The sequence below is a fragment of the Eutrema salsugineum genome, unplaced genomic scaffold, assembly GCF_000478725.1.
Source record: "Eutrema salsugineum unplaced genomic scaffold, Eutsalg1_0 scaffold_9, whole genome shotgun sequence".
Classification (NCBI taxonomy): domain Eukaryota; kingdom Viridiplantae; phylum Streptophyta; class Magnoliopsida; order Brassicales; family Brassicaceae; genus Eutrema; species Eutrema salsugineum.
In genome coordinates, this window is record NW_006256342.1 from 8,236,707 (window position 1) to 8,249,657 (window position 12,951).

The 12,951-nt window shown below is 37.1% G+C and overlaps 3 protein-coding genes across 3 annotated transcripts; 2 read left to right on the top strand and 1 right to left on the bottom strand.

Moving 5' to 3' along the window:
* The first annotated feature begins 7,144 nt into the window (after nt 1–7,144).
* Nucleotides 7,145–8,068, top strand: LOC112085191 (glutathione S-transferase T3-like). The gene has a single exon (XM_024154281.1). It carries the CDS (start codon nt 7,145–7,147, stop codon nt 8,066–8,068), a length of 924 nt encoding a protein of 307 aa, XP_024010049.1.
* Nucleotides 8,069–8,721: 653 nt separating this feature from the next.
* LOC112085193 (putative nuclease HARBI1) lies at nt 8,722–9,999 on the top strand. Its single transcript, XM_024154284.1, has one exon. The coding sequence runs from the start codon at nt 8,722–8,724 to the stop codon at nt 9,997–9,999; it is 1,278 nt and encodes a 425-aa protein (XP_024010052.1).
* Nucleotides 10,000–10,677: 678 nt separating this feature from the next.
* On the bottom strand, nt 10,678–11,608 carry LOC18007909. The gene has a single exon (XM_006391295.2). The coding sequence runs from the start codon at nt 11,584–11,586 to the stop codon at nt 10,804–10,806; it is 783 nt and encodes a 260-aa protein (XP_006391357.1). The 5' UTR covers nt 11,587–11,608; the 3' UTR covers nt 10,678–10,803.
* Nucleotides 11,609–12,951: the final 1,343 nt, after the last annotated feature.

The window sequence follows — 12,951 nt, forward strand, 5'->3', positions numbered from 1 at the left end:
TTATATATATATATATATATATATATATATATTTTGGAGGAGAAAGACAAAGACATCTCAGTCGATAAAACTTCCCATACACGTTGTACAAAACCGGAACACGAATTGATTCTGGATCTGGAGATAGGATTGAAGTGCATGTATTGCGGATTCGTAGGGAAAAAAATTTGAAACATGGACACATCCGAATGGGTAAGTAATTAGTCATTTTTTTGGTTATAACAAATCTAAAATAAGTTGAAATCTATATGACTGGATTATAATCAGTTGATGTTGTTTGGTTTTTTAAATTTTAATTATAGACATAACTTTTGATTAAGTAATAATATTGAATACAAATTTAGGCTATATGCTTTTTAAACATAAATGAGATTTTCTACGTTTCTGTTCGAATGGAGAGATGAAGAAGATTAAGAGGAAGAGGTCTGGAATGTCATCGAAATTCACATGAAGCCTCCTTTTTTTTATGAACAGTTTATATATGTAATCTCTTTTTTTTTTCCTAAGAACCTTGATGTTTAATTTTATGACATTTGATAATTTATCTTTGGAGAAATTATTTATGGTTGTTTGAAAATTTTCATCAGAAAAATTGACGATAACTTGATGATATATAACATGCCAACATTTTAGTAATCCAGACATAATGTTCGAATATCGCAGTATATGAGTAAAAATCATACAGTAGACACTCTATAAATTAATATTCGATAAATTAATAAACTCAATTAATTAATAAATTTCTTTGGTCCCAAATTTATGTTTTGGTTTAATAAATTTTTTTATAAATTAATAACTCTCTAAATTAATAAAATATAAATTTATAGAGTTTTTATTGTATATTTTCAATAACACATTAATGAGAGTAGCAGATATTCCTCTCTCTCTCATACGGTCGCATTTATTCGACGTCATTAAAGTTCGCAAAGAATTTCCAAAATCCATTGTACTTCTTCATTACTTTCCCAAATCCATCACTTTTTCCTTCTTCCTCTCTCTTAGGGTTCAGATTTTCCCCAAAATATTGCAAAATCCATCATTTTCTCTTAGGGTTTCAGAACTTTCACAAAACTTGGTCTCGACCATTTTCATATATAAATCCATGGCAGAGTACTCCTACCTACTAGCCCTACCAGACGAACTACTGGAAAAGGTTCTAGCAAAGTCGGCTAACACAATTGGTGACCTAATACGGATTCGTTCGATTTTTCATAGTTTCAACGACTGCACCAGAGGCCCTTGCTTCTACGCTGAAGTTGATCCCTTTAATATGGGTCATCCAGTGGATCAAGATGTCCATCTCATCATTAATGTCTTCAGAGAGTTCTATGATGCACGAAATCCAGGCATGCTTATCATGTGAGGTATGCAACTCTTTTTTCATCGACATGATTTTGGAGGGATTCTACTGATCAAGGATGCGGCGGATAGAGGGTACACGCGTGCAGTATATGTCTACGGGATGTTCATGAAACTTGTTATGGAAAATCCCGAGGGTGATGAGTACCTCATCAAACTAAGCCGGTAAACAATAAGGAAGTGCACCCGCGACCTCGTTGAAGAAGTATATCTTGGTTGCCCATTGGGGTTGCCAGAGATGTTTGATGAAAGCCACTGTCGCTTTTTACCGCGCCTCAATACTCTTATCCACTGTCTGTGCGGTACAGTTAACCGATGGGAGCGTTGGTGAAATGATGAGTATAAACCAGGGAACATCTGCGACTACTGCTTCTTAACTCGCGAATGCGGAAGGTTCTTCCTATATGTGTACCGGGTAGTTAGGGTTTTCTGATATGGTCAACTGGTGAATGTGTCTGATGTTTTCTGTCTTATGTTTTTTTGTTTTTTGTACTTCCTTATGTTCTGGATTCCGTATGTGCACAATTCGTAATGTTTTGTACTCCTTTATGTTGTGTATAAACATTATTCTAATAATTTTTTAATTCGAACTGTTTAGGCCTAGTATTCCACATATATAAGTGGTTACACCAAATAATACTAAGATGGTTATACCTAATAATACTAGGTTATACCATTTATATGTGGTTTCACCAATAATACCAAGTTTTCCCAATATTTGGTTTTCAATAATCCAAAATCAATAATGAAAATAGAAGTACACACCCTAATACAGTTTAATCCAAATACAAATACATATATCAACTGTCATAGGAGACTTAACGTCTCTGCCTTGTGTTTGGCCCTAGCTTCGATTGCTCTTGTTTCCGTTTACCTGCACCCACTTCTGCGTTCACAACGTCAGCACCGTCTGGTTCTACCTACACATACCAAGTAATACAACATAGTATTACCACGAAATATTAAGTATTACCAAAACAATGGATATTACTCTTCAAACTTCAATACCTCTTTACTTCTAAGCAGGTACGGAGATCGGGCTACAAGCTGCTCCGCCTCTTTCAGCTCCGCCTTATTCATCTCCGGCTCTTTCTGCTCCGCCTCCTTCTGCTCGGCCTCCTTCTGCTCCGCTTCCTTCTACTCTGGCTCCTTTTGCTCCGGCTCCTTCTGCTCCGGCTCCTTCTGCTTCTTCTTCGGCTTCTGCTTTGGCTGTTTCTGCTTCCTCGCTTTCTCAGTTGTCACCAGACTTTCAAGTTTCTCTCCACATTGTTCATGTTAATGTTCTACATCATTTCAAAAAACTTCTCCTCCCTCATCTCTTGGTCCTTCCCTTCTCTTCTTGTCTCTTTTACATATTGTTCTACAGAGCAGAGTCTTGTATCAAAGCCATCCATTCGGGCACTGATTCGGAGAAACTGAGCGTCCCATACTCTTCTGCAAGCTCTGAAGCTGATCCAGCAATCCAAGAGGCGCCACCTTCTCCGTCCCCACATTATTCTTAGCCGCTGCAGGATGGTTTACCCACTACTTATTATCTCGGAAATCAATATCGATCTTGCATATCTCTTTCCAGAATATCGGCTTCTTTTCCTCAACTAAATGCCTCGTCCAATTTTCAGGAACGATATCACCGATATCTTCCTCTTCATTCCTCTCCATGACTCCAGCAAGCATAATTACCTCATCCTCGGATGGTTGCAATATACTCTTGATGACCCTAGTGTTACCCAGTGTTTCATAGAGTTCCGACAAAGGGAAACCTTTTAGGGTGAATGGTTGAAACTTCTGCATGCACATCTGGTTCTCACTAGATGTACTCCTAGTTTCTACTGCAATAGAACAGTGATGTAGTTGTAATATAAAGGATTCGAAATCCAGAGGACCAGTGACTATTCAGGGCACAAGTGTAACGCAAGTCTCGAACTCAAACAGAAAAGCTTATCGATCCACTGTCGTGATCTCGATAACTTTGTCTAACAACCTAAATCCTAAACTGTCGTTTGAATCTAGAAAATTGCAGACAAGCATTAGCTAGCAGGTTTGATCTGTTCACGATTTGCCTTAACTTCAACTGTCGTTGGCTAAGGACAAACCGCTCACCAATGTTTATTCTAGCAACCTATTACACTTTTGATGAACAAATTAACCTAAAATCGCAGATTGAGTGATCAATTCAACCTAAGCATTAAGTCTAACAATGGTGAAGACAATAGATATCAAGCCCTATTTGCATCTAATCCTCTAACTCATGAAATCCTTTGAACGCTTTAATCTAGCTAAGAGATCTACTCAGACATGGAGAAAAGAAACACAGAAACAGATGGAAAGGAATTCATGAATTAAAATCGCAGAAGAGATTATAGGGTTCAGAATTCTTCTCAAAGTGTAGCAGATTTCTTCTCCCAAAAGCTTACAAGTAAAAACTCTATGGTTCAGGAAATTGTAAAAAGAAAAACGTAGAAAGTCTGTAGAAAAACGTGATAATAAAACACAGGCGGCTGTGGGCTTTTTATTCTCTTTCTCCTCCCAAAATTAGGTAAAAGTCGATTTCCTTATTTTTCTCCCGTCTGGAGCAGGTGCTCTACGAAGGGTCCAAACCGGGAGCAGGTGCTCCGGGGATGATTTCTCCAAAAACGTGTGAAATAGCTCCTTATTGCTCAAATTCATCTCTTTTTGCTCCAATGCCTCCTAAACACTCCAATCCTTTGATAAGGCCTCTAAGTCACCTGAAACTTCCTGAAAAGACTCCAAAAACTCCTAAAACAATCAGTAAACACAAGTTAGAATGAGTCAAAATCTCCACTCATCAACATCCAGGGACAATCCCTCTCTGCTCCTCTAATATATTCTTTGTATTTGTTCTTCAGACATGTGATGGCCTCAAAGGCTATCAACTACACATAAACCCAACAAATTACACTTACGCTCAGAGTATTACATAGTTACAAATTCTTTATAATGTGACATACCTCCAAGGGAGTAACAAAGCTTGGAAATGTCCAAGCATCTGTTTCGACGACCCCATTGAAATGCCTCATTGTGTGCTCAATCTCCTTCATATTTACATCGAATGAATACCTACCCCAAGGAAACTTTTTACAAGCCTCGAGATCATCCACAATCCTCAGGAATAAGGGGTCAACAGATGGTGCTTCCTTACCGGTTTTCGTTTTCTCACTAATTATAGAGGATAAGAAGTAGATGACACATATCTTCAACCGATCAGAATTAACTAGCCCTCGCATCGACTCTAGCTTTTTCTCAACGGCAGCAAGGGAGGGGACGGTTTCTTGGAAATATCTATTCTTAAACGAAGAACTTCCTATGCTCTCATAGTCCTCTGGGTACGGGAGACAGTTTAATCCACACAAAATGGCATTCTCTCTAAGGGAATAGCGAATCGGTACGCCATTCACTACAAACCAAGCTTCCCTCTTCTTATTTGTGTTTGATGTCCGAAGAAGAAGCAACCACATTCCCATCATCTTGTGTGTTGTGTCTTCATGCATGACCCTATGCATATGCCAAAAGTGCTTGAACTGTGGGTGTTCTATAAACCATAACAGCTCATGGGGTTCAAGGTCTAGGGACTCCAATTTCGCAACAGCTATGTGGATATAACATCTTGTTCCCAGCTTTATTGCATTATGATACTGACTGGGCTCGAAGAACATTCTCACGGGTGGCAATGGTTAGTTCTCCTCCTCCTCAGCCTCAGCCTCAGTTCCCCTCCACAACATTATCTGATTATTACCCGTCTATGATTCGGCAACTCCTTCTACCATTTTCTTCTGCGATGATTCGGAATCTAAGTACAGTTCTGGTTTAGCATATCTAAACACTCTTTCGTTGCCTAAATTCATGACTCATATTTTGTAATTACCAACCGAATAGAGAACATATTAATCGAATTTTGGATTCTACACAAAACCGAGTTCAAATCTACAAAGTAATATAGATAAAAATTAGAAATCAGAGGACGAAGACGAACGAACCTGATTTAGCGAGGCGTGATTCAAGACAGGCAGCAGCAAATCACTAGTAGTTGTCTCAGAGAATACTAAACGATGAAGACGACGAGAGGACGATTTCGAAATTTAAATTTTTTTAAAAAAATTTAGGGTTTGACTTACCACAATTTTGATCGAAAATCCGATTTCTTCGGATTCAACCCAATATGACAGACTGGGTGTGAATCTTCGTGGTTGGGTTAGTAAATATGAAACTTTAGTAAGGACTTTCAAGTATTTGATCGCTTTTCTCCTTTTTTTCTTGCTTTAAAATAAATCGAAAAAAAATTAAATATTATGAGGAAGAGATTTGAGAATTTCTTTAATGCGGAAGGAGTACGCGAGATTATTCCTCGTTATTTATTCGAATGCCTTTAATCGCCAACTTCTTTCGGTTTTTACTTTTGTTACTTTTCGGATTTGTAACTCTTGTTTTGGATTTTTATCGATTAAAAATGAGTTATGAATGATATTATCATTTTTCGACCCAAAAAAGAAAAAAAAAGAAAAAAAAAAGAAGAATGACATTATCATTTAAGCGTTACTATACTAACTACTAAGAGCATGATCAACGGCGTTTTTAGCGTGGTCTTTAAGGGTTTTTAATGATTAAATTAAATCAAAACTGATTAATAAAGCTAAAGACGTCTCTTAATTAGACGACGGAGGAAACGTCTTTAAATGGCACGTGGCGGTTTAGTATTGGTTAAAAATTTTGTGGAGAATGAATTTTTTTCTTTCTTCTTTCATTTCTCTATTTTCATTTTCTTTCTCCTTCTTTGTTTTCTCCGTACCTCGACGATTCCTTCTTTGTTCTCTGCATCTCGACGACACCGTGGGCTTCGTCGACTGATCCCGACCGAGGCGGTGATGGAAGCGCCGGTGTTCCGGGTTGAGAGTATGGATGGGATTCGTCTTCTCAATCGCCAGAGGTAAGCGATTCATCTTCTCAATCTATTTTGATGCTCTTTCTTCTCAATCATTGATCGATGCATGATCTAGGATTACTGATCGATGCATGATTTTGGGTTTAGATTTTTGTTTTGCCTCATGATATTTTGATTCTGTTTTGGTTGAAAAATTGCTTCAGAATCGATCCGATTTGGTCCTTGTCCTGATCGGTTTTGCTTGTTTAAACTATGTTTTTGCGTTGCTTGGAGAGTAGGTTTGATGTTGATTCACTATGTTTTTGCTTGATGTTGCTTCAGAATCGATCCGATTTGGTCCTTGTTGGTGTATATCTTTGATCGTTTTAATAATGGATGGTTGTGAAGTTAGCTTTGAGTAGGTTTTAATATGAGTTAGCTGAGAGTAAGTGTTTGTATTGATGGTGGTTTTGGTTCTATATTTAATGTTGATCGTTTTTTTCCCTTGCACGAGAAGAGAATATCGAGGAATGGAATCAAGAGGAGTGAAGAAGGACAGAGGTTTAAAGGCATCATCAGCTTCTCACAAAAAGGTCAGCTTCATATTTCATTCCTCTCAGCTCGTAATTAATGAAAGTTAGGATTAGGTTATGGTAGTTTTGAGAGTTAATGGTTTAGTGTTTAAGTAAAAAGGCGATGTAGATATATGTCAAGTCAGACTAGTTGTGGTGAATGCTTGTATTTGGTTTAGGTTGTGATGAATGCTTTGTCTTGAATGCGAGTGATGAATGGTTGCTTTTACTGTTTCTTTATTCTCTGGGTTTAGGTGTTCTTTACTTCATTCTCCTCTTCTATTTAAACCTTGTTTAAAGAGAACACTTCCATCTTCTTCCACTCTTCTCCTCCTAAATGTCTTCTACATATCCCTTTAACCAACCCTCAAACTTTGTTGACCTCTTGCATAGCCAGCAAGAGACTGTGGCAACCTATCCTAATCCATTCCCATCACTAGAACTCCCTGCATTCAGCACCCAAACTTCCCTTGAAGATCAAGGACCATTCGATGATGAGCCGACCAAGGAGCCTGCACATCGTCGAGAAAGAAGATCATGGAATCCTGCAGATGATACTCTCCTCATAAGCGCATGGTTAAATACAAGTAAAGATCCGGTTATAGGCAATGAACAGAAGTTGGGTTCCTTTTGGGATCGCATAGCTACGTACTATGCGGCTTCTCATACGAGTGGTGATGTTCGAGGGCCAGGTCAGTGTAAACAGCGCTGGCACAAGATCAATGATCTTGTCTGTAAATTCGTTGGAGCTTATGACGCAGCAACAAGGGCAAAAGGAAGCGGTCACAATGAGACTGACGTTCTTAAGCAGGTGCATGCTATATTCTATAATGACCATAACAAGAAATTTACCCTGGAGCATTGTTGGAAGGAGCTTCGGAATGATCAGAAGTGGTGCGAAACTTTGACCACTCAAACCGATGGACCCTGCAAACGGAGGAAAGCTGACAATGGTAGACGAGCTGTCAATGGTGAACCATCCGAAGTTGATGGAAACAAGGACGCCGAAGCTGATCAGGCTAACATCCGACCTCCTGGAGTGAAAGCCGCAAAAGCCAAAGGGAAGAAGGCATCAATGGTGGTGGGGAAGTCTTTGAACGAGTTTAGTTCCTTGTGGGCTGTTAAAGAGAGGGATATGGTTCTGAAGAAGGAAATCACGGCAATGGGACTCCTGGACTCTCTATTCGCAAAAAAAGAATCACTCACGGCGACTGAAGAAGCCTTGAAGCAAAAGCTCATAAATCAATTGTTGGGTAATTAGGTTGTTTGTGTTTTAAGTTTATGTTGTGTCTGTTATGTCAACTCTATGTTATGTTATGTTGTTTGTGTTTTAAGTTTATGTTGTGTCTGTGTGAAGTTTAATGGATCGAGTTTTTTCAAACTCTTTAATGTTGTGTACTGCTTTGTAATGGTTTGTTGTTTAATGAAATATTATTCTCTTGACTTTGGAGCTTCAGATTTCACGGGTTATTGGAAGAGACATAAAGACAACTGAATGGAATAGATATTCACGGGTTGCTCAAAGGAGTGGAGTACAACAAGCCATGCAAAGCCGTAGGGACCCCTCTTTGAGTGGAAATCAAAGTAGTGGAGTACAAGAAGCAATGTGTTTGTTTTTTTGTGTAGTTTGGGTCCATATGTATGACACCACAACTTTATAATTGATTCATTACCACAAAACTCATTCTCCCTTGTTGTATATATACGTAAACTTGGAAGTTCAGAAAATCAAGAGAAAAAACTCATTCTCCCTTGTCCATCATTCTTCTCACTAGCTTTATTTCTTTGTGTTAATCCCATTTCTTTCACTAAATCAAGAGAAAAAATCATTTCATCGATTTCACTCAAACTTTCTTCACCTGTTTCTTGTCATTCACTCAAACCAAAGTCACTCATTTCATCGATTCTCTTGTTATGGCTTCTTCTTCCCGCGATCTTTTTGATCGGCAATTTGAGCAGCAATTTGATCAGTATTTTGATCAATATTTCGAGCAGTATTTCGAGCAAACATTTCAGAATCTTCTCAGTGATCAAGAAGCGGCTACCTCATCAAAGAAAAAACGAGCTGTCATAGAAAGACATCGAGAAGAAGGCCACATAAGATTATGGAATGATTATTTCAGCGAAAACGCAATATACCCTGATCACCTTTTCCGGCGACGTTTTAGAATGAACAAAGCATTGTTCTTGCGTATTGTTCATCGGCTCTCCAACGAAGTCCCTTTCTTTCAACAGAGGAGAGATGCTCGGGGTAGACTTGGTCTATCTGCACTTCAAAAATCTACAACCGCAATTTGTCTCTTAGCTTATGGTACTACGCTTGATTCCGTGGACGAGTACCTCCGTCTAGGAGCAACTACTGCTCGTTCATGTCTTGAAAATTTTGTGGAAGCAATTATAAATCTTTTTGGGGACGAGTACCTCAGAAGACCCACAGCAGAAGATCTTCAACGTCTACTTAATATTGGAGAGGAACGCGGTTTTCCCGGGATGATAGGAAGCATCGACTGTATGCATTGGGACTGGAAGAATTGTCCTACCGCTTGGAAAGGCCAGTATACACGTGGTTCTGGGAAACCCACAATAGTTTTAGAAGCGGTTGCTTCATATGATCTCTGGATTTGGCATTCATTCTTTGGACCTCCAGGTACCCTCAACGATATTAATGTTCTTGAACGTTCACCCGTTTTTGATGACATTATAAAAGGTCAAGCTCCGAAAGTGAATTTCTTTGTCAATGGAAGGGAGTATCATTTGGCATACTATCTGACAGATGGTATATATCCAAAATGGGCAACTTTTGTCCAATCTATTCCATTACCACAAGGCGAAAAAGCACGCAAATTTGCTGAAGTTCAACAATCTACCCGGAAAGATGTCGAACGTGCTTTTGGAGTCTTGCAATCAAGATTTGCTATAATCAAAAATCCTGCTTTGTTTTGGGATAAAGCAAAAATTGGAAAGATTATGAGAGTTTGTATCATCCTCTACAATATGATAGTCGAAGACGAACGAGACGGATACATGCATTCTAATGTTGAAGAATTCCAACAAGGAGAAGGAGGGGGAAGTTCTAGTGTGGATTACTCGTATTCCACAACTACGCCTACAAATATTCTAAATATGATGGACACCCGGAAAAAAGCTCGATCAAGAGATGTGCATCACCAATTAAAAAAAAAATTTAGTTGAGCATATATGGCAAAAATTTAGCTAAACTCAAAATAATATCCTAAAGTTTATGTATAATAATTTATGTTTTTTTTTGTAATGTTATTGTATTAAATCTGTTTTTATAAGATAATAAATCCTTCTTTAAAATAAATTATTATTACAACATTTTTTTTTTAGAAACCAGTCACAGGTCTCTCCATTGCATCCCTAAATTTTCAGATTTCTAAATTAGATTTCTATTAATAAAATAATCTATTTTAATCATAAAAATAAGAATAAGAGACCTTCATAGGTCTCTCCATTGAACATGCTTTAAGGCCCAAAATATATTTAATTAAATTGAGGTCTAAAAGACCAATTTATTGGGTTTTAGATTATAACTGGGTCTAGTGAGCAAAGTCAAAAGTTTACTTAAATAAAATATTTCTTAGCTAAATTAATAACTTTTTAATGTTTCTTAACATTATTTTTCCACAGGAAATCAAAAACATCCTGCACTTCCATGCAAAAATAGTTATCTAATTACCATGTTCATACCAAAATGATACTAAATATTTCCCTTTCTCTTAACTATGATGTAAGGGAATAAAGAACAACACTATGTAAAAATCACACTTAGGTAGAACAAATTCAATCTTGTATTTTCGTCATTTTTCCCTAAAGATGTACATATTTACTCAAAGTAGTAGAAAAATACGTAGCTAGTGAATATCACAAACTGAAATTAAGAAATTAACAATTAAAAAGAAAATGTTCAAAAGAAAAATCGCTTTCCAGCCTTTAAAAAGTCTTCAAAGTTCAACAACCCAAGAACCACTAAAGTTAGCGACGGCCACTTTTTTTGCCACCTGCCGCCGACCTGAACAGAGCCTCAGCCGCCGCCGCAACCTTAACCGTTCTCCGGCTGGCCTGAGAAGCCCGTAAATCCACGTCGTTGCTTCTCCCACAAACCTTCGACCCTGGACCCATCACAATCATTCCCTTCCACAAATTTCTTTTGCTCACTTTTTTGAAGCCATTATCACTCTTGTTCCTACTACTAGTACTAGTAGTATTATTTTCGTAACCAATTTTCTTTTGCAACAAACCATGATCATGACAATCATAATCATGATTATGAATATGATTATGATGATTATCGTCCTTGAGCCGGAAAACACTACTCGAACTCACGGATAAACTAGAATCATCAATATTGAGCCTCTTGGAGATGTTCTTGATCTCGTAAGTGTCAAGAAGACGAGAGTATTGAGTTTCTTGATCTCCACGTAAAGGGTAATTTGCGTACCAAAGCGAAGACTTAGAAACCCTATGTTCAGCCAAAACCTTATTCTCGGAGAGAATCATGTTCTTGGTGGCTTCGATCTTGTACCGTGAAGGTCGAGGTGTTCTTGGTGCTCTTGTTAGATCAAACTCTCTCATGATCGGTTTGCCTTCTTTCCTTTGGTACCAAGCCCACGCCGCCGCCTTCACCACGGCCAAATTATCATCTCCTCCGCCGCCGTAAACCGTCATTGGACGTTTCTTCTTCCTCCTCCTGTTGTTGCTAGTATTGTTCTCCGACATGGATGGTGAAGAAATGTAGTAGTTGGCGAATGGGAGCATTATGATAATGGTTTTTGTGGACTTCGAGTGTGTGAATTTTGGGGGATAAATGTTAATAGAGTGGCAAAGGGAAAGGCTAGGAAAAAAAAAAATGGTGAGTATATTTTATTTTCGTATATAGAAAATAATAAATAAAAATGAGAAAAGTAGGTGTGTTGGTCTTGCTTTAGGGTCCACCAATGGATACGGCAATCTAAATTATTCCATAGGGAAAATGTTATTTTTATTGTGTGTTAGTTGGAATTGGATGTACATAGTGCATATCCTGCGTATGGCCATCGGTCCACTCTATACGTATATTTATTTCGTGAATTAATATCTCAACAAAGCTTTGAACTTTGTTATGAATACTAAACGAGCTAGAATCTTTTTCAACATGAATGAAAATCGGAAAAGTGGTTGTTACAAAAATCAAGAAAAAGAAAATTTACAAGGGATACAAGATACAATTTTTTATAATATTAATTCATTTTGTATATATTCTGTAAATATTGCCTGAAGATTATGCGACCTATTTATCCTTTAAAACTTAAAGATCATCTCCAATGGTCCCTCATTTTGAGGGAAAACATCAAATAATGAGAGAAACTCTTCTCCAATGGTACATCATTTTGAGGAAAAAAATGAGTTTATGAACAGTATTACATCAAATTTGAGGGAACACTATTCATCCCCTCATTTCACTTTTTAGCTTTGTTTATTTGCAAAATGATCCTTATAATTTTACATATATCTCATATATATCTAAACAAGGTTTTAAACTTTTATTTACTATACAAATATAATATTATTTTTTTCTAAAACATAATAATAAATAAATATTAATTAACTTTATAAATAAAAACGTAAAAATATAATTTTTTCATTGTCATGTTATGTAATTTTCTTTATGTAATAAATGTTTTAATATAAATTAAGAATTTTGTTTGCTTAAATTTTATAATTTTTTAAAATAGTTGGGTATAATTTATAAATTTAGAAATAATGGGTGTTGTTTGCAACTAATAATAAAATAAGCAAAGAATATACTTAGAATATTCCTTTTTGAGGGAAAAAATGAGGGAAACTATTGGAGTAAAACTCTACCTCATTTTGAGTTTACTTTATTTTGAAAGAAAAAATAAAGGAAATCATTGGAGATGCTCTTAAGAAAGAGTAACGCGCAATGTCTTATCCTCAAAGAACAAAGCTTTTGGTCCTGATTACTAATCCAATAAGTCAACTTGGTATTATTCATTATTGTGGAAGTGGATGTTGTTGTAGCCATTGATGAATCCTTATTTCTATCCAACAGTTTTTGACGCAATTAATGTAAGACGATCTGGCTTGTCCCCAAATCCCATACGATGGGGGATGATGGTAGTA

What these genes read in the sequence shown, in the direction of transcription:
- LOC18007909 (XM_006391295.2), bottom strand. Translation starts at nt 11,586, where the DNA reads ATGCTCCCATTCGCCAACTACTACATTTCTTCACCATCCATGTCGGAG.
- LOC112085193 (XM_024154284.1), top strand. Translation starts at nt 8,722, where the DNA reads ATGGCTTCTTCTTCCCGCGATCTTTTTGATCGGCAATTTGAGCAGCAA.
- LOC112085191 (XM_024154281.1), top strand. Translation starts at nt 7,145, where the DNA reads ATGTCTTCTACATATCCCTTTAACCAACCCTCAAACTTTGTTGACCTC.